This window comes from Somniosus microcephalus, chromosome 4 (genome assembly GCF_052327205.1).
Source record: "Somniosus microcephalus isolate GS21.2 chromosome 4, FLI_Smic_1.0, whole genome shotgun sequence".
NCBI classification, from domain to species: Eukaryota; Metazoa; Chordata; class Chondrichthyes; order Squaliformes; family Somniosidae; genus Somniosus; species Somniosus microcephalus.
In genome coordinates, this window is record NC_140990.1 from 154610778 (window position 1) to 154637924 (window position 27147).

At 44.8% G+C, this 27147-nt stretch overlaps 1 protein-coding gene across 3 annotated transcripts in view; it reads left to right on the forward strand.

Annotated features, from left to right (window-relative positions):
- The window catches only part of lss (lanosterol synthase (2,3-oxidosqualene-lanosterol cyclase)), a 117671-nt gene that overhangs the window by 45868 nt on the left and 44656 nt on the right, over nucleotides 1-27147 (forward strand). For 2 of the 3 annotated variants that reach the window (XM_085985364.1, XM_085985362.1), the window contains exons 8-13: nucleotides 2805-2913; nucleotides 11020-11138; nucleotides 14832-14929; nucleotides 19525-19552; nucleotides 22089-22145; nucleotides 25234-25305. In XM_085985364.1, the coding sequence (XP_085841490.1) occupies nucleotides 2805-2913; nucleotides 11020-11138; nucleotides 14832-14929; nucleotides 19525-19552; nucleotides 22089-22145; nucleotides 25234-25305 (483 nt within the window). The remainder of the gene's footprint in view (nucleotides 1-2804; nucleotides 2914-11019; nucleotides 11139-14831; nucleotides 14930-19524; nucleotides 19553-22088; nucleotides 22146-25233; nucleotides 25306-27147) is intronic. The other variant, XM_085985363.1, reaches the window with a different exon arrangement.

Genomic DNA, 27147 nt, shown 5'->3' on the forward strand with positions numbered 1-27147 from the left:
TCCATGGAGAATAGTCACATTACAACAGTGACTACACTTCAAAACTATGTCATTGGCTGTAAAGCGCTTTGGAACGTCCTGAAGTCGTGAAAAGTGCTACAGAAATGCAAGTCTTTTTAGTTGATTTCAGCATAAAAGAAGGTGGTGATGTTTCGTTCCTTCCGCATCAGAGGAAAGTCACTATTTGCTTATGATTTCCAATCTTGGATGAGCTGCATTTTCCTCCAGCTACATGTTGGGAAGAACAAAGCCATCTTTCTTGGTGCTTACTACAAATTCTGTAACCTCACAACTGTCTCTCTCTCCTTCCCTAGCTACTGTCTCAGGCTGAGCTAGAATATTGACAGCCTCGAGGTCCTAATCGATCTCAAACTGAGCTTCTTACTCCATATCCTCTCCATCACAAAGACCACTTACTACCACTGCCATAATATCACCTACCTCGACCCTACCTCAGCCTATCTGCCACTGGAGTCCTCATCGATGCCTTTTTTACCTGCAGCCTCGACTATTCCAATGTTTTCCTGACCATCCTCTCTTCTTCCACTCTCTCCAAACTTTAGCTCATCCAAAACTCTGCTGCCTGCAACCTACCCCATACCAAGTCTCATCACCCTCTGTCCTTGTTGACCTACATTGGCTCCTGGTTCTCCAGTGCCTACAATTTAAAATTCTCATCCTTATGTTTAAATCCTTCCATTTCCTCGCCCCCTCTGTATGTCTGTAACCTCCTCCAATGCTACAACCACCTCTCCCCCAAAGTCTCCCTCCCTCTGACTCTGTCCTCTTCTGCATTCCCCACAATTGGAGGCCGTGCCTTCAGCTGCCTAGGATCCATGCTCTGGAATTTCCTCCCTAAACCTCTCCATCTCCCTCTCCTCCCTTTGTAAGACTCTCCTCGAAACTAACCCCTTTTAACAAGCTTTTGGTCACCCCATCTAATATTTTCTCCATTTACCCCAGTGACAATTTTTTACTTTTGCCTCTGAAGTACCTTGGGCCATTTTTCTACAATAAAGGCGGTATATAAATACAAGTTGTTGTTTCCATCAATGTGCCATCAGCATCTGAAGCCCTACAGTGTAAAAACAGCTTTTTGGGATACACACCACCTTTTCTATTCCATCCAAGCTGATTTTCTGTATAGTGCAAATAATAAACTAGAATTAGTGAAAGAATCATCACTAAATGACACCATTTAATACATGTATTGGCGGGATGAGCTGAAATAATATTCTCATGTTGCATTTTGATGCTGAAATGCTAAAGCATTCCTTAAAAGGTAATCCGCCTGCACACGTGACAAACTAGTGACCATCCTCTTGGGCTGGGGAGGTGGGGGGGGGAAGAGAGTATAAGGAGCCTCTTTTAGGTTGAATTGGCTCTAAGCTGATGGAAAATTGGAACTGAGTCATCCTTCAGTGGCAGTTGCTATAATCCACTTCCTGAGCCAGGCAGGTATGAAGTACTCCAGGGCATTGTTAATGATCAACCAGCCAGCTTGACTTGTTAGTGATCGATCTGCCACCGGTGGCTGGGATTGTCCAAATAATCCTGCAACTGTAACTGGTAGGGTTGTCCTAGGTGGACAGGAAGCGGAAAGTTTACCAGTGCTCTGTGCTGGTAAGCTGGATGGTTTTAAATGATTAAACTCCAGCACACACCTGAGGGTTCCTAGATCTTGCTTCTTGTCACCTACGCTAAGTTTTCTGAACTTGGATAAGTGGGTTGTGCCCCTAAAGAGAGTAAGTATAAGTGTACAGTGTCAGCTGTGTCTCAGTGGGTAGCATTCACACCTCTGAGTCAGAAGGTCATGGGCTCAAGTCCCACTCCAGGGACTTGAGCACAAAATCTAGGCTGACACTCCCAGTGCAGTGCTGAGGGAGCACTGCACTATCGGAGGTGCCGTCTTTCGAATGAGATGTTAAACCGAGGCCCCGTCTGCTCTCTCGGGTGGACGTGAAAGATCCAATGACACTATTTTGAAGAAAAGCAGGGGAGTTCTCCCCGGTGTCCTGGCCAATATTTATCCCTCAATCAACATAATAAAAACAGATTATCTGGTCATTATCACATTGCTGTTTGTGGGAGCTTGCTGAGCACAAATTGGCTGTTGCGTTTCCTACATTACAACAGTGACTACACGTCAAAAAGTACTTCATTGGCTGTAAAGCGCTTTGGGACATCCTGAGGCCGTGAAAGGTGCTATAGAAATGCAAGTCTTTTTTTACTTTGTATTGGGCAAACAGAAGCTCTACTTGTGTGGATTTTGCAGTGGATTTCCTTGTGTGTCAGACACCTGGCTTTTGGTTGTTACATCCCTGGTGAAACACACTGCAATTGGTTATCCTTATTGGAAATTCCCTGCTATTCTCAAACAAGTCCCTGCAGTCAGAGCCCATCCTGATTCCAGAGTGACGCAGAGGGAGATTCCTTGGAGGAAGAGAGTCTTGTGCCAGAATTTGGTTGTGGCCCGTCTCTGGATTTACACTACAACTTATTGTTAGTGCAGTGATGCTTCAGTTGTAGTGTAGTACCCTGTTGAAACCTGGGGGCGGTGGGGCAGCAATAGGGACAGAAGCATCTGAATTTGGAGCTCAGCCTCCTGCAGGTGAAGCTATGCCCCGTTATTGAGAAAGCCTTGCTGTTTAAGGTTTCTTTTTGGTGTTTTTAGCAATCCGTGGCATGGTTGTAATTTACAGGTGTAGAACTGTTATAATGCCACTTCTCATTCAGCAGTAGAGTTTGCATTGTCTGCCAAAAGTGTCTAACTATATATGAATTCTAACTTTGTCTTTCTCCAGGAGCTCTATGTTGAGGATTACAGTACCATTGACTGGCCTGCCCATCGAAACAACGTGGCAGTTTGTGACCTGTACACACCACACAGCAGGCTCCTCACTGTTGCATATGGTATGGCGGATGCCTTTATTATTGCAGAGTGCAATTTATTTGAGTTTCGTCATTTTTAGAGGACATCGGCATGTTAGTTCCTTTTTTTTTAAAGTGGGATGTTCATTACTAAAAATAAATTCCCTTCTGATCTTTCTCTCCTTCACTTCTGAAGCTGTTGATTCAAGGTGAGGTGAGGCCCAAGTGGTTATTCTTGATCAAACGTTATAGGAACTCGCCATTCTGATTTAAGAGTCTCCAACTAAACCACTGAGCAATCCACACAAATAGAGTTTTTGTCAAAAAGGTTAATGGAATGTTGACCTTTCTCCCCCTTTCACTATTCTCACACACACACACACACACACACGAGGTCTCTCTGTTCATGCACCCCCTTTAGAATTATACCTTTTAGTTTATATTGCCTCCTTCTTCTTCCTACCAAAATGTATCACTTCACACTTTTCTGCATTAAATTTCATCTGCCACATGTCCACCCATTCTACCAGCCTGTCTATGTCCTCTTGAAGTCTATCACTATCCACCTCACTGTTCACTATACTTCCAAGTTTTGTGTCATCTGCAAATTTTGAAATTGTGCCCTGTACACCCAAGTCATATCAAGAAAAGCAGTGGTCTAGTACTGACCCATGGGGACCACCACTGTATACCTTCCTCCAGTCTGAAAAACAACCGTTCACCACTACTCTCTGTTTCCTGTCACTTAGCCAATTTTGTATCAATGCTGCCACTATCCATTTTATTCCATTGGCTTCAGCTTTGCTGGCAAGTGCATTATGTGGCACTTTATCAAATGCCTTTTGGAAGTCCATGTACACCACATCAACCACATTGCCCTCACCAACCCTCTCTGTTGCCTTATCAAAAAACTCAATCATGTTTGTTAAACAAATCTGTGCTGGCTGCTCGAGGAATTCCGGCTCCGTATTGAAGAGCTGGAGTCCGAGCTTCAAACACTGAGACACATCAGGGAGGGGGAGAGTTACCTGGACTCTGTGTTTCAGGAGGTAGTCACACCAATTAGATTAATTAATTCAGATGTAGTCTGTGGCCAGGGACAGGATGGTGTGACTAGAAGTGAGGCAGGTATGGGGATCCAGGAGGTAGTGTTGGAGGAGCCGCAGCCCTTGCTCTTGTCCAACAGGTTTGAGGCTCTTACTCCCTGTGAGGATGGGAACGGGGACTGCGGGGAGGATGAGCAACCTGGCCACAGCACCGTGGAGTGGGGGGCCATTCAAGTGGGGGGAGTTAAAAGAAATGTTGTAGTGGTAGGGGATAGTATCGTTAGGGGGATAGATAGGGTTTTTTGCAGCCAAGAGCGAGAGTCCCGGAGGCTGTGTTGCCTGGGTTGCCAGGGTTAAGGACATCGCCTCTGGGCTGGAGAGAAACTTGGAGTGGGAGGGGGAGGATCCAGTTGTCGTGGTCCATGTTGGTACCAACGACCTAGATAGGACAAGGAAAGAGGTTCTGCTGAGGGAGTTTGAGCAGCTAGGGGCCAAATTAAAAAGCAGAACCACAAGGGTAATAATCTCTGGATTACTACCTGAGCCACGTGCAAATTTGGCTAGGGTAAATAAAATTAGAGAGTTAAATGCGTGGCTCAAAGACTGGTGTGGGAGAAATGGGTTTTGCTTCTTGGGACACTGGCATCAGTACTGGGACAGGAGAGAGCTGTTCCGTTGGGACGGACTTCACTTGGCCAGTGCTGGGACTAGAATCCTGGCGAATCGAATAACTAGGGCTGTAGAGAGGGCTTTAAACTAATTAGTGGGGGGGAGGTTTTAAGAGAGCGAAAAATAAAAATGACAGCGGAGAAGGCAATAGAGCAAGGTAGCAGTGGGGGAATTAAAAACCAGAGCGTGTCAGGAAGGGACAGAATGTATAATGATAAAGGTAAAGTAGTAAAAGGGGCAAAAGCAGGAATAAATTGTCAGAAAACATATTTGAAAGTTCTTTATCTGAATGCATGCAGCATTCGTAACAAAATAGACGAGTTGACGGTACAAATAACTACACATGGGTATGATCTGGTGGCCATTACGGAAACATGGCTGCAAGATGATCATGACTGGGAACTAAATATACAAGGAAGGGTATTTGACAATTAGGAAGGACAGACAGGAAGGAAAGGGAGGTGGGGTTGTGGGGTTGCTATGTTAATCAAGGATGGAATCACTGCAATAGTCAGAAATGATATTGGGTCAAAGGATCAGGATAGTGAAACAGTTTGGGTGGAGATAAGGAATAATAAGGGGAAAAAGTCACTAGTGGGTGTAGTCTATAGGCCTCCTAACAGTTGCAACTCTTGGTCGGAGAATAAATCAGGAAATAGTTGGGGCTTGTAATAAGGGAACAGCTATAATCATGGGAGATTTTAACTTTCATATTGACTGGACTAATCAAATTGGGCATGGCAGCCTTGAGGAAGAGCTCATAGAGTGTATTAGGGACGGGTTCCTTGAGCAGTATGTAACTGAACCAACCAGGGGGCAGGCAATCTTAGATCTGGTCCTGTGTAATGAGACAGGATTAATAAAAAATGTCCTAGTAAAGGATCCCCTTGGAATGAGTGACCATAATATGGTTGAATTCCAAATTCAGTTTGAGGGTGAGAGTTGGATCTCAAACCAGCGTACTGAGCTTAAATAAAGGAGACTATGAAGGTATGAGAGTAGAATTGACTAAAGTGGACTGGGAAAACAGATTAAAGTGTAAGACGGTACAAGAGCAGTGGTCTACATTCAAGGAGATATTTCACATCTTTCAAGATAAATATATTCCACTGAGGAAAAAGGGGAGTAAAAGAAAAGACAGCCATCCGTGGCTTAGTAAAGTAATAAAGGATAGTATCCGACTGAAAACAAGGGCATATAAAGTAGCCAAATCTAATGGGAGGATAGAAGATTGGGAAGCATTTAAAAGCCAGCAAACAATAACTAAAAGATTAATTAAGAAAGGGAAGATAGATTATGAAAGTAAACTAGCAAAAAATATAAAAACAGATAGCAAGAGTTTCTACAGCTATATAAAAAGAAAAAGGGTGGCTAAAGTGAACGTTGGTCCCTTAGAGGATGAGACCGGGAAACTAGTGGTGGGGAACATGGAGATGGCAAAGACGCTGAACAAATATTTTGTATCAGTCTTTACAGTAGAGGACACTAAAAATATCCCAACACTGGACAAACAGGGGGCAATGGGGGGGGGGAGGAGCTAAACACGACTAAAATCACTAAGGAGATGGTACTCGGTAAAATAATGGGACTTAAGGCGGATAAATCCCCTGGACCTGATGGCCTACATCCTAGGGTCTTGAGAGAAGTGGTGGTAGGGATTGTGGATGCATTGGTGATTATTTTCCAAAACTCCCTGGACTCAGGAAAGGTCCCGGCAGATTGGAAAACTGCTAATGTAACACCCTTATTTAAGAAGGGAAGTAGACAAAAAGCTGGAAACTATAGACCAGTTAGCCTAACATCTGTGGTTGGCAAAATGTTGGAGTCCATTATTAAAGAAACAGTAACAGAGCATTTGGATAAACATAATTTAATAGGACAGAGTCAGCATGGTTTTATGAAGGGGAAGTCATGTTTGACAAATTTGCTCGAATTCTTTGAGGACGTAACATACAGGGTGGATAAAGGGGAACCAGTGGATGTAGTGTATTTGGACTTCCAAAAGGCATTTGACAAGGTTCCACACAAAAGATTACTGATCAAGATAAAAAATCACGGGATTGGGGGTAATATACTGGCATGGGTGGAAGATTGGCTATCTAACAGAAAACAAAGAGTTGGGATAAATGGTTTGTTCTCGGGCTGGCAATCAGTAACTAGTGGTGTTCCGCAGGGGTCAGTGCTGGGACCCCAACTCTTTACAATCTATATTAACGATTTGGAGGAAGGGACCGAGTGCAACATATCCAAGTTTGCCGACGATACAAAGATGGGAGGGAAAGCAGTGAGTGAGGAGGACATAAAAAACCTGCAAAAGGACATAGACAGGCTAAGTGAGTGGGCAGAGATTTGGCAGATGGAATATAATATTGGAAAGTGTGAGGTTATGTACTTCGGCAGAAAAAATCAAAGAGCAAGTTATCTAAATGGAGAGAAACTGCAAAGTGCTACAGTACAAAGGGATCTGGGGGGTCCTGGTGCATGAAACACAAAAAGTTAGTATGCAGGTGCAGCAGGTGATCAGGAAGGCCAATGGAATCTTGGCTTTTATTGCAAGGGGGATGGAGTATAAAAACAGGGAAGTCTTGCTTCAGTTATACAGGGTATTGGTGAGGCCACACCTGGAATACTGCGTGCAGTTTTGGTTTCCATATTTAAGAAAAGATATACTTGCTCTTGAGGCGGTTCAGAGAAGGTTCACATAGAAACATAGGAGCAGGAGTAGGCCATTCGGCCCTTCGAGCCTGCTCCGCCATTCAATGAGATCATGGCTGATCATCCAAATTCAGTACCCTGTCCCTGCCTTCTCCCCATATCCCTTGATCCCTTTAGCCTCAAGAAATATATCCAACTCTTTCTTGAATATATTTAATGAACTGGCCTCCACCGCCCTCTGTGGCAGAGAATTCCACAGGTTCACCACTCTCTGGGTGAAGAAATTCACAGAATCACAGAATCACAGAATCACCACAGTGCAGATAGAGGCCATTTCGGCCCATCGAGCCTGCACCGACACATATCCCACCCTATCCCCGTAACCCCACGTATTTAATCCCCCTAACACTAAGGGTCAATTTATCATAGCCAATCAACCTAACCCGCACATCTTTGGACTGTGGGAGGAAACCGGAGCACCCGGAGGAAACCCACGCAAACACGGGGAGAATGTGCAAACTCCACACAGACAGTCACCCGAGGCTGGATTCGAACCCGGGTCCCTGGCGCTGTGAGGCAACAGTGCTAACCACTATGCCACCTCCTCATTTCAGTCCTAAATGGCTTACCCCTTATCCTTAGACTATGACCCCTGGTTCTGGACTCCCCGGCCATCAGAAACATCCTTTCTGCATCTAGTCTGTCCAGACCTGACAGAATTTTATAGGTTTCGATGAGATCCCCTCTCAATCTTCTAAACTCCAGTGAGTATAAGCCCAATCGACACACTCTCTCCTCGTACGTCATTCCTGGTGAATCTTCGCTGCACTCCCTCCATGGCAAGAACGTCCTTCCTCAGGTAAGGTGACCAAAACTGCACACAATACTCAAGGTGCGGTCTCACCAAGGCCCTGTACAACTGCAGCAAGACATCCTTGTTCTTGTACTCGAACTCTCTTGCTACGAAGGCCAACATACCATTTGCCTTCTTAACCGCCTGCTGCACCTGCATGCTTACCTTCAGCGACTGGTGCACAATAACACCCAGGTCTCTTTGCACTTCCCCTTCTCCCAATCTATTGCTATTCAAATAATCTGCCTTCCTGTTTTTGCCACCAAAGTGGATAACCTCACATTTATCCACATTATAGTGCATTTGCCACGTTTCTGCCCAATCACCCAACCTGTCCAAATCGTACTCGGTTGATTCCGGAGATGAGGGGGTTGACGTATGAGGAAAGGTTGAGTAGGTTGGGACTCTACTCATTGGAGTTCAGAAGAATGAGAGGCGATCTTATCGAAACATATAAGATTGTGAGGGGGCTTGATCGGGTGGATGCGGTGAGGATGTTTCCACTGATGGGGGAGACTAGAACTAGGGGGCATAATCTTAGAATAAGGGGCTGCCCTTTCAAAACTGAGAGGAGGAGAAACTTCTTCACTCAGAGGGTAGTAAATCTATGGAATTTGCTACCCCAGAGAGCTGTGGAAGCTGCAACATTAAATAAATTTAAAACGGAGATAGACAGTTTCCTAGCAGATAAGGGAATTAGGGGTTACGGGGAGAGGGCAGGGAAGTGGACGTGAGTCTAGATTCGGATCAGCCATGATCCTATTGAATGGCGGAGCAGGCCCGAGGGGCTGTATGGCCTAATCCTGCTCCTACTTCTTATGTTCTTATGTTTAATCCACACTTGTTCAAGTGACTGTTAACTTTGTCCCTGATTATTGTTTCTAAAAGCTTCCCCACTACCGAGGTTAAACTGACTGGCCTGTAGTTGCTGGGTTTATCCTTGCACCCTTTTTTGAACAAGGGTGTAACATTTGCAATTCTCCAGCCCTCTGGCACCATCCCCATTTCTGAGGAGGATTGGAAGGTTATGGCCAGTACCTCCGCAATTTCCACCTTTACTTCTCTCAGTATCCGAGGAAGCATCCCATCCGGACCTGGTGACTTACCTACTTTAAGTACAGACAGTCTTTCTAGTATCTCCTCTTTATCAATTTTTATCCCATCCAGTATCTCAACTACCTCCTCTTTCACTATGACTTTGGCAGCATCTTCTTCCTTGGTAAAGCAGTACTAAAAACAATGTAATTAAGATCATCTTTACCTGTAGACTGTCAGATGTTTGGTTCTACTACCCGTCTTGTAACAGTGTGAGGTGACTGATGACACAGGGTCACATTGCCCTCTTGTCACTTATTTGGTTCTGTCCATAAATTCAAAACTCGGGTATGGCAGCTATTGTTCACATGTTGAAAATTTAGACACACTGGCCCCGATATTGACAGGGGTGGGTTGCATAGGCGGTGGGGGAGGAGATCGGGAAACTTGGAAGTCCGGGTTTCCCCACATGCTGTGGAGTTTTAAGTCCACAGCATGTGTCTTTTTTTCCAACAGCTTCCCCGCCTGAAAGCCAACCGAATTGACGAGGCTTGGCTCCCTGTCTGGCGGGGACCACTCTGAAGAGGGCTGTAGGAGCAGGTAAGGAACTTTCTGCTGTGTTAGTGGACGAGTGGTTCGGGAGGGGGTGCAGGTGGGCAGATCCCTGATGGCAGGAAAGGTAGCTTAGTGGGCCGGGAGGAAGCTCTCTTGCTCTTCCTGGCCCACAAGCAATGCTGTAAAGACACTTTTCGCCGAAGCTGTCCTCGCCTCCCTTGAGCTGCCAGGTTTTCCGAGGCCTGGGAAACCCAGCCAGCCAGGGTTAAACCTGTAAGACAGTTTAAATGTGAGGCTCCCAGCCTCATTATAATATTTAACCCTGCTTCCTGGGAGCAGGTCGGCTGCCTGTCCCCTGTGCCGCCTCTGTTAAACCCAGAAGTGGGCGAGTTGGGGTCGGGTTTGAGATTTTAAAGATTTTTACATCTCACCTGACCCCAGCCCACCTATTTTTAGGGGTTAAAATTACCCCCACTGAGTGAGCATCCGTGTTCAATGTTTGCAAAGCAGTGTTGAATGATTGTTATTTGACTACTTGATGTAAGGTGAAGCGGTCAGAAGTAGCACCTCTGTTAGAACTGGGTGTCACTTTGTACTAAATGTTGTTCTTCCTCCCCTAAGACCTGGTCCAAATGCAGTCCCGATGGGTGGCATAGATTGGGGCACTACAACAGAGTAATGTAGAGGGGGCTTTACTCTGCTTTCTGTTATCACTGAGGGTAAAATGTACAAAGCTGCCCACTGCTGAAATATCTTTTATTGATGAATAAAAGTCCATCAAAACTCAGCTTTAATTACAAAAACAGTAATCTTTGTTTTAGCAATGAGTGGAATGGTCGTATTTTACATGTGTTGAACATTGTCTGGCTTCACATAGCCCAGTAACAATAGAGGTTATATATGGGCCCCTGTAACTGCATTGTAGAGGTGTAGCACACACCATAAACTTGTGTTAAGTTAAACAAGAAGGAATAGGTAGAAGTGACACAATACTTTGTACAATTTGATTCATTAGTTCTCAGTGAGTCTCCCTACCAATGATGGCAGTACATATCTGGTCCAAATTACTGCCTCCTCCTGTGGGAAAGAGGTGAATGGGACCAAATATACAGCTAAGTGGGAGGAGCCTTGGGCATGCTTTAAGATCTAATGGGAGAGCATTGCCAGGTTCCTTCACTTGCCCCCACCCTCCCCGGTGTAGAATATCCTGTTTATAAGTGAAGGTTCCACAGTGTTTTGATTGACACCCAGATGTAAATGTAACATTCTGCTGTACCACTGCCTTTTATTGTGTTGCACCTGAGCTGATGAGTTGCTAAATTTGGGCTGTTGCAGCTTTGCTGAATGTGTACGAGGATCACCACAGCACCAGCCTGAGGAAGCGGGCAGTCGCAGAACTCTACGACCACATCGTGGCTGACGACAGATTCACAAAATGCATCAGTATTGGGCCGGTACGTGTGTATCTCCAAGGATTTGATGGTGGTGTAGTACTGGTGCCATTAGTTTTCATATTGTTCAAGATTGATCTCTTCCTAACTCTTTCTGTTTACTTTGGATAAATGTGAACACTGTTGGGCAGTCTTCATGTATGTTGAATATTTATTTTTGCAGTGTTTATTATCTATGTTAGGCAAGTAAGTATGGTTGTGAAGGAGACAAAATTGAATGGAATAAGATATAAGCCATTATACTAGTTGTGGCAGAATGCTGAAAGTGCAGGTAAACGGAAGGAAAAAGTTAGAATGTTCAAGGATTTTTTTGACTTTGGACAAATTATGCAGTAAACAGTGAGGAAGATAGTAACAGACTGCAGGAGGACATAGACAGACTGGTGAAATGGGCAGGCGAAATTTCATGCCGGGAAGTGTGACATGATGCATTTTGTTAGAAAGAATGAGGAGAGGCAATATAACAACAACAACAACTTGTATTTATATAGCGCCTTTAACATAGTAAAACGTCCCAAGACACTTCACAGGAGTATTTTAAGACAAAATATTTGACATCGAGCCACATAAGGAGAAATTAGGGCAGGTGACCAAAAGCTTGGTCAAAGAGGTAGGTTTTAAGGAGCGTCTTAAAGGAGGAAAGAGGGGTAGCGAGGTGCAGAGGTTTAGGCAGGGAATTGTAGAGCTTAGGGCCGAGGCAACAGAGGGCACGGCCACATAATATAAACGAAAGGGTACAATTTTAAAGGGGGTGCAGGAACAGAAACCTGGGGGTGTTTGTACACGAGTTTTTGAAGGTGGCAGGATAAGTTGAGAAAGCTGTTAAAAAAGCATACTGGATTCTTGGCTTTATAAATAGAGGCATAGAGTACAACAACACGGAAGTTGTGCTGAACCTTTAGTTATGCTTTGGGCCCAGTTGGAATATTGTGTCCAATTCTGGGCACCACACTTTAGGAAGGATGTCAAGGCCTTGGAGAGGGTGCAGGGGGATATTTACCAGAATGATACCAGGGATGAGGAACTTCAGTTATGTGAAGAAACTAGAGAAGCTGGGGTTGTTCTCCTTGGAGCAGAGAAGGCTAAAGGGAGATTTGATAGAGGTGTTTAAAATCATGGAGGGTTTTAATGGTGTAAATAAGGAAAAACTGTTTCCACTGGTAGAAGAGTCGGTAACCAGAGGACACAGATTTAAGGTAGTTGGCAAAAGAAACAAAGGGGAGATGATGAAAAAGAAATTACGTAGCGAGTTCCTATCTCTGTAATCTCCTTCAGCCCCACAACCCCCCGAGATATCTGCACTCCTCTAATTCTGCCCTCTTGAGGATCTCTGATTATAATCGCTCAACCATTGGTGGCCGTGCCTTCTGATGCCTCGGCCCTAAGCTCTGGAATTCCCTGCCTAAACCTCTCCGCCTCGCTACCCCTCTTTCCTGCTTTAAGACGCTCCTTAAAACCTACCTCTTTGACCAAGTTTTTGGTCATCTGCCCTAATTTATTCTTATGTGGATCGGTGTAACAGAAACATAGAAGATAGGAGCAGGAGTAGGCCATTCGGCCCCTCGAGCCTGCTCCGCCATTCAATGAGATCATGGCTGATCATCCAAATTCAGTACCCTGTCCCTGCCTTCTCCCCATATCCCTTGATCCCTTTAGCCTTAAGAAATATATCCAACTCCTTCTTGAATATATTTAATGAATTGGCCTCTACTGCCTTCTGTGGTAGAGAATTCCACAGGTTCACCACTCTCTGGGTGAAGAAATTCCTCCTCATTTCTGTCCTAAATGGCCTACCCCTTATCCTTAGACTGTGACCCCTGGTTCTGGACTCCCCGACCATTGGGAACATCCTTCCTGCATCTAGTCTGTCCAGTCCTGTCAGAATTTTATAAGTTTCAATGCGATCCCCTCTCATTCTTCTAAACTCCGAGTACAAGCCCAATCGACCCAATCTCTCCTCATACGTTATTCCTGCCATCCCAGGTATCAGCCTGGTGAATCTTCGCTGAACTCCTTCCATGGCAAGAACATCCTTCCTCAGATAAGGCGACCAAAACTGTACACAATACTCAAGATGTGGTCTCACCAAGGCCATGTACAACTGCAGCAAGACATCCTTGTTCCTGTACTCAAACCCTCTCGCTACGAAGGCCAACATACCATTTGCTGCCTTAACCGCCTGCTGCACCTGCATGCTTACCTTCAGCGACTGGTGCACAAGGACATCCAGGTCTCGTTGCACTTCCCCTTCTCCCAATCTGTTGTCAAATATTTTGTCTTAAAATACTCCTGTGAAGCACCTTGGGACGTTTTACTACATTAAAGGCGCTATATAAATACAAGTTGTTGTTGTTGTGATCTGGAATGCGCTGCCTGAAAGGGTGGTGGAAACAGATTCAGTAATAACTTTCAAAAGGAAATTGGATAAATACTTGAAGGGGAAACATTTGCAGGGCTGTGGGGAAAGAGCGGGGGCGTGGGACTAACTGCAATGCTCTTACAAAGAGCCGCACAGACACGATGGGCTGAATGGCCTCCTTCTGTGCTGTATGATTCTATGTTTCGATGTCAATCTGTTCTGTATGATTCTATGCATCAAGATACAGAAGATGTGTGACAAAAGGAGTTTGGTCCCACTTTAAATCATAAAGTCTGTTTTTTTAATATCTATTTAGAAGATGTGACTGGTGATTTAAATTTTGGTTACCACCTACTTTCCTTAGACTGCAAAGAATGCACATTGCAGTCTGGTCACTGCAGAGGCATTATTCCTAAACAATTACATTTTGATTGCAAAGTAAACTAGTTATCACAAACTGCCGGCTTTGTCCGGAAATCTATCGTTAATTTGTAAGTGGTCAGTTATCTTGCATTTGAAGGAAGTTAAGGAAATGCTTGCATTAAGTTGACTAGTTCTAGTGCTGCACGTGCTCTGGGCCCTATATATTCCCGAGGAACGAGTTACTGCACAGGCACCAGTCCACAGAGCTTGTGAAGTGATGCGTTTGTTTATTTTTTTGTAGCTGAGCAGTTAAACGTTTTGTAGAGTACTGCAATCTTTGCTAGTGCTTGTCTGTGGATAATAAACAGCTGCAGTTTATAGCTGAAGCCCCGGTCTGATGGTGTTTGTTCTACCGCTCTCTGCAGTCTAGGGGATCACATGAGAACGAGTGATGTACAGTATCCAATAAGCTAACATCAGTGGCCAGGGTTTCTAGACTTGCTACACCTCCAGATATTAGGCATAGAAAGGTCCACTCTGATTCATAGGGAGCAAGTCGCACATACAGGAGTGGTACGAGGAAAATGAGTTTAAAAATCCCCAAAAACGTACAGGTAAACTGAAGGATAAAGTTACAGTTTTGAAGTTTTTTTGAGGGTGGGGTGGGGAAATGAGTTACTGCACCAAGATAGACGTGATTATCACTGCTTACCAGTGTTAATGTTACAATATTGTATCCTCACTTTACACTGATATCGCGGAGCATGGGTGTTCCATTACACACTGTGTACATGGTATGAAAGCAAAGCTCTTCTCAGAAGTTGCAATGAGACTGTCTATTGTGAGTGTACCATGCTGTTGCTGTCGATGAGGCTGACATAATCATGTGATGCTGTCAGTGTGGACAGGGTCACGTGACTAAGTGGGAACCTCCTTCCTTCACTGTATTATCTGTGATTCTATTTGTCTTCTAGATTTCCAAAACTATCAACATGTTAGTTCGCTGGCATGTGGAGGGTCACAAGTCCCTTGCTTTCCAGGAGCATGTGTCTCGTATCCCAGACTATCTATGGTAAGTCATCTGCCTGGATTGTTTTGGGATGAGATGGTAAAGACCAGCTGAGCTTGGTTTGAGAATGGGGTCGAGTCACAACCATTCTATACCTGCACTACATTGCTTCTGCTGTTTATTGACTTATACTCTAGTCGATCTGAGCTTTTCTATTTTGTCAATGTTTTCTCTATTTTCTTGCTCTCTCATACTGTTACTCCTGGCTAGTACATTTAACATCATTAAGGGTTTTGATGTGGAGTTATTTCCACTGGTTGATGACTTGGTAACTAGAGGGCATAGATTGAAGATCATCAGAAGAGGTAAGGGAGATGTTAGAAGAATTTGCAAGAAGCTCTGACGCTCTCATCATGGACTGTTCTGACCTTGAAAGCCCAATCTTTGTAAAGGCCTTCGCCCCTTCTTAGGTACGACACCTTTTCTTAGTTAAGAAAGAAGGTCCATTTAGGTCTCTTCCCTAAGATTTATACCCCTAAAAAAGATTAGGTGTTCTTTTGGCATATTTATATGATTTGTTTAGTTTCTTGCCCACTTTATAAGTGAGACATAGAAACATAGGAGCAGGAGTAGGCCATTCGGCCCTTCGAGCCTGCTCCGCCATTCAATGTGATCATGGCTGATCATCCAAATTCAGTACCCTGTCCCTTCCTTTTCCCCATATCCCTTGATCCCTTTAGCCTCAAGAAATATATCCAACTCTTTCTTGAACATATTTAATGAACTGGCCTCCACCGCCCTCTGTGGCAGAGAATTCCACAGGTTCACCACTCTCTGGGTGAAGAAATTCCTCCTCATTTCAGTCCTAAATGGCTTACCCCTTATCCTTAGACTATGACCCCTGGTTCTGGACTCCCCGGCCATCAGAAACATCCTTCCTGCATCTAGTCTGTCCAGACCTGACAGAATTTTATAGGTTTCGATGAGATCCCCTCTCAATCTTCTAAACTCCAGTGAGTATAAGCCCAATCGACACAATCTCTCCTCATACGTCATTCCTGCCATCCCAGGTATCAGCCTGGTGAATCTTCGCTGCACTCCCTCCATGGCAAGAACGTCCTTCCTCAGGTAAGGTGACCAAAACTGCACACAATACTCAAGGTGCGGTCTCACCAAGGCCCTGTACAACTGTAGCAAGACATCCTTGTTCCTGTACTCGAACCCTCTTGCTACGAAGGCCAACATACCATTTGCCTTCTTAACCGCCTGCTGCACCTGCATGCTTACCTTCAGCGACTGGTGCACAAGGACCCCCAGGTCTCTTTGCACTTCCCCTTCTCCCAATCTATTGCCATTCAAATAATCTGCCTTCCTGTTTTTGCCACCAAAGTGGATAACCTCACATTTATCCACATTATAGTGCATTTGCCATGTTTCTGCCCAATCACCCAACCTGTCCAAATCGTACTGGAGTTTCCCGACATCCTCCTCGCAGCTTACCCTCCCGCCCAGCTTTGTGTCGTCTGCAAATTTGGAGATATTACATCCAATTCCCTCGTCCAGATCATTAATATATATTGTGAACAGCTGGGGTCCTAGGACCGATCCTTGCGGTACCCCACTAGTCACTGCCTGCCACTCGGAAAACGACCCGTTTATTCCAACTCTTTGCTTTCTGTCCGCCAACCAGTTCTCTATCCAAGTCAATACCTTGCCCCCAATCCCATATGCCTTAATTTTGCACGCTAATCTCTTGTGTGGGACCTTATCGAAAGCCTTCTGAAAGTCCAAATACACCACATCCACTGGTTCTCCCTTATCTATTTTACCAGTTACATCCTCAAAAAATTCCAGTAGATTAGTCAAGCATGATTTACCTTTTGTAAATCCATGTTGACTTTGTCCGATCCTGTCACTGCTTTCCAAGTGCTCTGCTATTACACCTTTTATAATGGACTCTAGCATTTTCCCCACTACCGATGTCAGGCTTACCGGTCTATAATTCCCTGCTTTTTCTCTACCACCTTTTTTGAATAGTGGGGTAACATTAGCTACCCTCCAATCCATGGGTACCGTTCCAGAGTCTATCGAGTTCTGGAAGATGATCAGTAATGCATCTACTATTTCTAGGGCCACTTCCTTAAGTACCCTGGGATGTAGACCATCAGGCCCTGGGGATTTATCGGCCTTCAGTCCCATCAATTTTCCTAACACCATTTTCCTACAAATACTGATTTCTTTCAGTTCCTCGCTTTCATCCGACCCTATGTTCCCCGGCATCTCTGGGAGGTTATTTGTGTCCTCCTTTGTGAAGACAGAACCAAAGTATGCATTTAGTTGGTCTGCCTTTTCCTTGTTTCCCATTATAAATTCCCCTGATTCTGACTGTAAGGGACCTACGCTTGACTTCACTAATCTTTTTCTCTTCACGTATTTATAAAAGCTTTTACAGTCAGTTTTTATGTTCCCTGCTAGCTTACTCTCATATTCTATTTTCCCTTTCTTAATTAATCCCTTTGTCCTCCTTTGTTGACTCCTAAACTGCTCCCAATCCTCAGGATTATTGCTTTTTCTAGCCAATTTATATGTCCTCTCCTTGGATGTTATGCTATCCCTAATTTCCCTTGTTAGCCACGGTTGAGTCACCTTTTTTGTTTTATTTTTACGCCAAACTGGGATGAACAAATTCAGTAGCTCATCCATTTGGTCTTTGAATGTTTGCCATTGCCTATCCACCGTCAACCCTTTGAGCGCCATTCCCCACTCAATCCTACCCAACTCGCTCCTCAGACCATCGTAGTTTCCTTTATTTAAATTGAGGACCCTTGTCTCTGAGTCAACTATTTCACTCTCCATCTTAATGAAGAATTCGATCATATTATGATCGCTCTGACCCAAGGGGCCTCGTACAACAAGATTGCTAATTAATCCTTTCTCGTTGCATAATACCCAGTCTAAGATGGCCTGATCTCTGGTTGGTTCCTCGACATATTGGTCCAGGAAACCATCCCGTAAACACTCCAGGAATTCCTCCTCCACAGTATTGTTACTAATTTGGTTGGCCCAATCTATATGTAGATTAAAGTCACCCATGATGACTGCTGTGCCCTTATTGCACGCTTCTTTAATTTCCCTTTTAATGCCATCCCCAACCTCCACCTTACTGTTTGGAGGTCTATATACCACTCCCACTAATGTTTTTTTCCCCTTAGTATTTCTCAATTCTACCCATACAGATTCCACATCATCAGAGCTAATATCCTTCATTACAATTGTATTAATCCCTTCTTTAACCAGTAATGCTACCCACCTCCCTTTCCTTTTTGCCTATCTTTCCTGAATATCGAATACCCCTGGATGTTGAGTTCCCAGTCTTGGCCATCTTTGAGCCACGTTTCTGTAATCCCAACCAAATCGTATTCGTTTACCTCTATTTGCGCAGCCAATTCATCCACCTTATTACAAATGCTCCTCGCATTAAGACACAAAGCCTTCAGGCTTGTTTTTTTAACGCTCTTAAACTTATTAGAATTATTATTTACTGTGGCCACGTTTGATTTAAATCGTTGATTTCTCTGACTGCCACATTTGTTTTTCTCCTTCCTATCTTTTGCTTTTATCCCTGTTTTCCTTTCCTGTGTCTCCCTGCTCAGGTTCCCAACCCCCTGCCATTTTAGTTTAAACCCCCCCGAACAGTGCTAGCAAACCTCCCCGCAAGGATATTTGTCCCGCTCTGGTTCAGGTGCAACCTGTCCGACTTGTACAAGTCCCACCTTTCCCAGAAGCAGGCCCAGTGATCCAGGAAACTATTCTCATGAACAGAGCGGTATATGAGAATAGATATAGGAAAACAAAAATGCTTCCTACTGTGCGTGTGTCAAAGCTGAGTATCAGAATGTAGCAGTACTGCTGTAGTAATGCTTTTTGTTATAACAATACCTGATGCAGCAGGATAGAGCATGGCTGTACAGTAACACCGTACACAGCAGTACACTGACACCGTAACAACTGTGTTGTTCACTTTGAGGTGCTCAGGAACCAACACTGCACAAATGGCCACATGTGGTAGATTAGCGCTTTACTCGAACTGTTGTAACCAAAAAATCAAACCCCATTGTGGAAGCACTATTACCACAAGGACTGCAAGGGGTTCAGGGGATAGCCCCACCAGTACCTTCTCAGCAGCTAGGGGCGGGCAATAAAATGAAGCCTCGTCAACGCCACCCACATCTTGAGAGCAAATTTTTTTTTATTTTTTTAAATCAAACGTTTGTAATGCCAAATGGACGTGAGAGGGAGGTATGGAATGTCCTGCAACCATTCCGACTTGTGAGGGCTGTCGCAGTGATTTATATTGACATCTGCAGCCTCATCCCCTGCCAACCTTCACACCAAACTCGCCACAGCTATCTGCTGAAGAAGGGTTGTGCTGAGATGTGGTGTGAAGCTCTGACCGGAGGAAGAAGAGGAATTTGACAAAGAAGCAACATAGTTAGTTAATCTGACAGATTACTAATTGCCCTTGTAACATCAGTAATGTGTGCGCATTGGTGCGGTGAAGTGAGTTTGGAGCACAGGGCAGACATTGCAGCACCTCACTGAGCACCGTTGAATAGCATCCAAACAACCTTCTCATAATCTTCCAATTCAATTCACAGGCTTGGCCTTGACGGACTGAAGATGCAGGTAAAGTATTCCCTTTTTAAATTCATTATTGAGTTAATGTAAAGAACATGTTGGGAGGGGATCTCATTAATGGACCCAGTGGGTTTTAGGAGCGCTGCAGCTCCCTGGTTCTGTTTTGCTGGAATGTATGACTTTCTACAAATTAAGCCAGTAATGCTGCTTTCCTCTTTGCAGTAAATGTTCTTTTTGATGTGTAGCAGTGCATTTTTCTTTTGATACATGAATGATTTTTGGAATAACAACAAAGTGCTGGAAACACTCAGCAGGTCAGGCAGCATCGAGGAGAGAGAAAGAGAGTCAACGCTTCAGGTCGAACCCATCGTCGGAACGATTTTTGGATTCTTTTTATGGAATTATTCACTTACAGGAACACTAAATTCCAGTGGTATCAGTAATGTTTGCGCATAGAATAGTACAACACAGAAGGAGGCCGTTCGTCCCATCGAGTCTGTGCCGGCTCTGTTGAGCAATCTAGTTAGTCCCACTCCCCCGCTCTTTCCCCATATCCCTGCAATTTTTTCTCCTTCATGTATTTATCCAATTTCCTTTTGAAGGCTACTATTGAATCTGTATCCAGTGCAGTGCAGTGCATTCCAAATCCTAACCACTCATTGTGTAAAAAAAGATTTTCCTGGTGTCGCCTCTGGTTCTTTTCCAATCACCTTAAATCTGTGCCCTCTGGTTATCGACCCTTCAGCCATTAGAAACAGTTTTTTATTTACTCTATCTAAACCCTTCATGATTTTAAACACCTCTATCAAATCTCCTCTTGGCCTTCTCTGCTCCAAGGAGAACAACCCCAGCTTCTCCAGTCTATCCATGTAACCGTAATCCCTCATCCCTGGAACCATTCTAGTAAATCTCTTCTGCACACTCTCCAAAGCCTTCACATCCTTCCTAAAGTGTGGTGCCCAGAATTGGACACAATACTCCAGCTGGGGCCGAACTGGTGTTGTATAAAGGTTCAGCATAACTTATTGCCATTTTTACTCTATGCCTATTTATGAAGCCCAGGATCCCATTGCTTTATTAACTGCTTTGTTAACCTGTCCTGCCACCTTCAAAGATTTGTGCACAAACACCCCCAGGTCTCTCTGTTCTTGCACCCCCTTTAAAATTATACCATTTAGCGTGTATTGGCTCTCCTCATTCTTTCTACCAAAGTGTATCTTCTTGCCATTACTGTAAAATATTTCTCAACTGTTTTATTTCTCTTGTCAGAGCACTTTGTACTTATCTAGCATTCCTTAATTGTTATGACTTTTTGTGGACCCAGTACAAGTCACAGATCATGCTTCACGCTCTCTGATCACATCAGGTGCTGTGGCGTGAGGGTTGGCTGAGAGCATCTGCTGGCAAATAGCTTGTATGGCAGTGAAGCAGGAAGGTCACTGGGGCAGCCTGGCGCCTCACTGGGGCCGGCCGGCGCCTCACTGGGGCCGGCCGGCGCCTCACTGGGGCAGTCCGGCGCCTCACTGGGGCAGCCCGGCGCCTCACTGGGGCCGGCCGGCACCTCACTGGGGCAGTCCGGCGCCTCACTGGGGCAGTCCGGCGCCTCGCTGGGGCCGGCCGGCGCCTCGCTGGGGCAGTCCGGCGCCTCACTGGGGCCGGCCAGAGCATCGCTGGGGCCATTACTGTGCAAGACAAATATAAGTAAGAGTACCTCAAGAATTGATTTCTCTCATGCTTTCCTTGCCAGCCTCCTAAATCGGAGCTGTTTTCAGTTGTTGAGCGTGCTTTACAAAGCATTTGGCAGAAATTGTATTTTCAATTTTCACTGCAGTAAGAGCTGAGACTAAGAAATTTGAACGACATTAACTGTGGCTGCTACTGACCAATTAGTGTGTAAGGGCCTGAACTTTTTAGAAATGTAAAAAAGGAGACGTAAGGACTTGATTCTTTAAGGTAAGTGGTCTATTATTCAAAATTATAACATTTTTTCCACAGCTTTATTGTTTTTAAGGACTTTACAGTAAGGTAAGTTTATTTTTAGACCCGATTTCTTAAAAAATTATTTTTTTCAAAAATTTGATTAATTGTTTAAAATAGTTTTTTAAAGTTATTTATAGTTCATTTAATTAGTGGGATGTTTTAAAAAAAATTATTTAAAGTTTAAGTAGTGTTTTGGGCGCCCGTAGTTTTCATGAGTTTGACAGTTCTTACTATCAAACTCAATGAAGTTTCCCCTCCCCTGATTGGCTGCACTGTGCTCACCTGATCCCAGCCGGCACATCGCACTAACTACGCCGCTGGATCAGGCAAGCACATCGCGCCGACATCTGAACCGGGCCAGTGACAGGAATTCCAAGCAGGCCCGGGCTTCAGCTGTCGGCGCGCCGGGTAAGTGCACATCGGGGGCTTGCACGCGCAGCAGGCCCCCGAACCTAATTTCTGGGCCATTAATTGGAGCTGCCAGAGAAGCTATTTGTAATGAGATTGGATTAATAGACTGCAAACATCTACACTGTAGTACAGTCAGCGGAATGAGCGTTGAGATTCACAGTAATGTACTGAAATATATTGCTCTCTGTCCCAGGGTACCAACGGATCCCAGCTGTGGGATACAGCTTTTGCCATCCAAGCCTACCTTGAGGTGAGCAACCAAGACTTTGGCACATCAGTGAGCAACCTGACTGGTTGAACAAATAGAATTTCTCTAATAATGAAAATGTTAACCCTAAGCTGAACAGCTTGATGAGCATAAAATGTGCTGTTTACAGAGGCTGGCTTTTGAGTGATTCAGTTATCAGATAAAATGGCTAGTTATTGGACTTATTTGGCCTGTAATTTCGATTTCTCTCTCCTCCCCAACTCTGTCGCCTAGAGACACTGAAGCCTTGTAGTGTTTCCAGTAATAACCTAACTGAGCACAAACCCAGGATCAAACATGGGACCCTCCTGCTTTGTATAGCTCCGAACTTGAACCATGTGATACATTAACTGATAGATTCGTGGAGAAAATCCTGCCTGCAACTATTCTGTACACAACCGATTTAAACATCAGACTGAAAAGTAAAAGCACACAGTAGGCTCATTTATAATGTGACATTGTATGTCCATCACATCGCGATAGTGGTGACCAGTAATCCGCCCCTGTGCTGTTGGTGCACTTTTTCTGTGGTGATGTAACTTTGGGGCTGGATGGGTAAGTAATGTTTTAGGTACTTCAGTCTGTTGTGGTTCTGATGACTGGTTACTAGAATGTTGCTATCTAACAGAATAATAATCAGATCCAATGGACTCTTCCAGCTCTGGGAATCTTTAAGTATGAGTGCAGTCCTTCAGGTCTTAATATTTTTAACTTCCCCCATGGGAAAGGAAGTGGGCTGAAACGAACTCCTTCCGAGCTGAGATGAGGAATTCAGGCACACTGCGCACAATGCTGAAGAATGCACACAATTCCCTATGAAGTGAAATCCTGACCTTAGCTGGAATGTTTAGGATACCCATATAGTGTCTACTTGACTCCTTACCCGCTGAAGGAGTGGAATTCCTAAGACCCCAGGGTGACCCCCAGGATGTTGATGGTGGGGAATCGGTGATGGTAATGCCATTGAATGTCATGGAGCGGTGGTTAGACTCTCTCTTGTTGGAGATAGTCGTTGCCTGGCACTTAAGTTGCAAGTAATGTTCATGCAACTTATCATCCCAAGCCTAAATGTTGTCCAGGTTTTGCTGAATGTGGGCATGGACTGCTTCATTATCTGAGGAGTTGCGAATGGAATTGAACACTGTGCAATCATCAGCGAACATCCCCACTTCTGACCCTATGATGGAAGGAAGGTCATTGATGAAACAGCTGAAGATGGTTTTCCCTAGGGCACTGCCCTGAGGAACTCCTGCAGCGATGTCCTGGGGCCGAGATGATTGGCCTCCAATAACCACAACCATCTTCCTTTGTGCTAGGTATGACTCCAGCCAATGGAGAGTTTTCCCCCTGATTCTCATTGACTTCAATTTTACTAGGGCTCCTTGATGCCACACTCGGTCAAATGGTCCCTTGATGTTAAAGGCAGTCACTCTCACCTCCCCTCTGGAATTCAGCTCTTTTGTCCATGTTTGGACCAAGGCTGTAATGACGTCTGGAGCCGAGTGATCCTGGTGGAACCCAAACTGAGCACCGGTGAGCAGGTTATTGGTGATTAAGTGCTGTTTAATAGCACTGTCGCTGACACCTCATATCACTTTGCTGATGATTGAGAGTCGACTGATGGGGCGGTAATTGGCCGGATTGGATTTATCCTGCTTTTTGTGGACAGGACATATTTGGACAGTTTTCCACATTGTTGGGTAGATGCCAGTGTTGCAGCTGTACTGGAACATCTTGGCTAGAGGCGCAGCTAGTTCTGGAGCACAAGTCTTCAGCATGAGAGCCAGGATGTTGTCAGGGTCCATAGCCTTTGCTGTCTCCAGTGCGCTCAGCCATTTCTTGATATCACGTGGAGTGAATCGAATTGGCTGAAGACTGGCTTCTGTGATGGTGGGAACGTCAGGAGGAGGCCGAATTGGATCATCCACTCAGCATTCTGGCCGAAGATGGTTGCCAACGCTTCAACCTTGTCTTTTGCACTCATGTGCTGGGGCTCTGCCATCATTGATTTTGATATATTCCCGTTAGGAAACATAAGTACTGTGGCCACAAGAGCAGGCCAGAGGCCGGGTATTCTGCGGTGAGTGTCTCAACTCCTGACTCCCCAAAGCCTTTCCACCAACTGCAAGGTTCAAGTAAGGAGTATGATGGAATACTCTCCACTTGCCTGGATGAGTGCAGCTCTAACAACACTCAAGAAGCTCAACACCATCCAGGACAAAGCAGCCCGCTTGATCGGCATCCCATCCACCACCTTAAACATTCACTCCCTCCACCACTGGCGCACCGTGGCTGCAGTGTGTACCACCTACAAGATGCACTGCAGCAAGTCGCCAAGGCTTCTTCGACAACACCTCCCAAACCCGCGACCTCTACCACCTAGAAGGACAAGGGCAGCAGGTGCATGGGAACACCATCACCTGCAAGTTCCCCACCAAGTCACATATCATCCTGACTTGGAAATATATCGCCATTCTTTCATTGTCGCTGGGTCAAAATCTGGAACTCCCTCCTTAACAGCACTGTGGGAGTACCTTCACCTCACCGACTGCGACGGTTCAAGAATGCAGCTCACCATCAGCTTCTCAAGAGGAATTGGGGATGGGCAATAAATGCTGGCCTTGCCAGCGACGCCCACATCCCAGGAACGAATAAAAAAAAATCCCAAAGCTTGTGTGACATAATGGGTAGTTATAATCATAGGTACTGGTTCCATTCCTGATCTATTGGATGGGATCAGCATATCCCATGACAGCTAAGGAAAGGAATAATAACTATTGGAAGCATATGAATATTTTAAAGATATTTGGTCGTTTCTATCTGGAGACAACAAATTGACCAAAAAGCAACTGAGCACTCACCCTACAACTGTAACACAAGAAGCCTTGTGTCTTTTTTTAACAACACCCTTCCATTAATACCGAAGTTGCAGCCATTCTATGAAGAAATCGAGTGAGGAATCTGCTCCTTTTGTCTGGGCTGCATTCGTACTGGGTTCCCCAGAGATGAAAGATAATATTGTCTCTCGGCCCCAGGTGTGTGCATGGTTTTTATTCTCTCAATGATCTTCTGATATATTCCCTTGATGCAGGCAGGAGCTCAGGATATCCCAGAATTCACCGCCTGCCTCAAACGCGCCCATGAGTACCTCCGAATCACACAGGTAATGTCAGATATTGGGTACAAAGTCAACATTGCCACATTCTAACTCTATGCAGAAATCTGCTTTCTCTGTGTCCTTCAGAGTTGATATTGTGACTTTTTTTAAAACATTTTTTATGTTCAAATCCAGCATTCAGTGTGTAGCACAGTGAGATTCTGATGGAGCTCCCCAAATATGCTGCAGTGCAAGTGTAGAACTGGAAGCAAACTCTTGGACAAAATCTAAATCAATATTAAGAGACAAATGGTCCTATCGTTGGAGCAGACTGCCCCACACATTCCAGGAAGACAGATACGCTCTGATTTTTGCAGTGCTTTTACCTGGGACTTGAAATAAGCTTGCTGTGTCTGTAGCATGAAGGGGCACACAAAGCTTACAAAAACTGGTGTTTGTCTTAGACTAGACAATATGGAAACTGACCTGGACCACAGCAGACCTTAAGGACTATTAAAAGCTGCAGACTTCTGCACTGAAATGCCACTTCCAGAAAGAAAAAGCTTGCATTTCTATAATGTCTTTTACATCAGCAGGATGTCCAAAAACACTTCCATCAATCAGTGACTTGTTTTAGTGTAGTCAGTGTTATGTAGGCAGACGTGGCAGTCAATTGTCACACAGCAGGGCCCCACAATCAGCAACGAGCTGTGACCAGCTAATCTATTTTTGTGGATAAATAAAAGTTGACCACGACATCGGGAGAACTGTTTGTTTGAATAGTGCTGTGGGATCTTTACCATCCACCTGAACAGGCAGACCAGCCCTCGGTTTAACAACTCATCCAAAATACCGACTGTAGTACTGCATTAGAGTGTCAACGTTGATTATTTGCTCAAGTCCCAGAGTGGAGATTGAATCTGACGTGGAGGAGAGAGTGCTACCACTCAGTCAAGCTGATCATTTTGAAAGTCAGTTAGTTGTCCCTGTGATTTTTCTTACTACATTCCTCTAGGGCAGGGGTGTCATACTCAAATTACGTGGATAATCTGGCACTTGGCGTGGGCCACATTCAGCAAAACTTATTTGGACACACTGGGGTAGAAATTGGTATGCGTTCTGTCCATTGTTTGGGTGTGGAACGGACACAATGGGCTCGATTTTGCCAGGCCCGAGGAGGCGGGATTGGAGGCGTGAGTTGTTAAAATCACCAAAAATGGCGGGCGGGCCCGATCCCGCCTCCGAGCAATTTTCCCAAAGCGTGTTTTCTGACCCCCTTTCCATCCCGCCTCCAAGAGGCGGGATAGGCCCTTAAGGCCCTTAACAACCACTTAATAGCCTCTATAATCCCATTTTGAGAGTCCTTTCCGATTTTTAGTCATTCCCCCCATCCCTCACGCCTCCTCTGGAACACGCCAGTGAATCCTGGCGGCCTCAGTGGATTGCTTACGAACAGCTGCAGCTCCAGCATTACAAAAGAGTTTTCACCAATGAACAATTGAACTGTTTTATAAAAAAAAATATGAATGGCAGGGATTACATCCATCCCTTGGATTCATTCAAAGAAATAAACATTGGTCTAACTAAAATTTCTCCGTTACAAGTTTAAGCTTTTAGTTTGAAGCTGCTCCTAACTGACACGGCCAGAGAGTGGCCATTGATTGGCACCACTAGCAGTGTCCACTGCATATTGGCGGGAATACCTGTTGTATTATGCAGCACTGGGTCAGAGAGTCTACATTGACCCCCTGATTTATATTAAGCTCTGGGAGCGTCATGGTGTTGACGCACAGCTATGTGGCTCCATGAACCAGTGAAATGCGGGGGGTGGGGGGGGAGGGAGAGAAACAAGTCTAGGGTGGATAAACATAAAGAAGATTCCCCACCTTAAATCTACCGTTGTTTTTT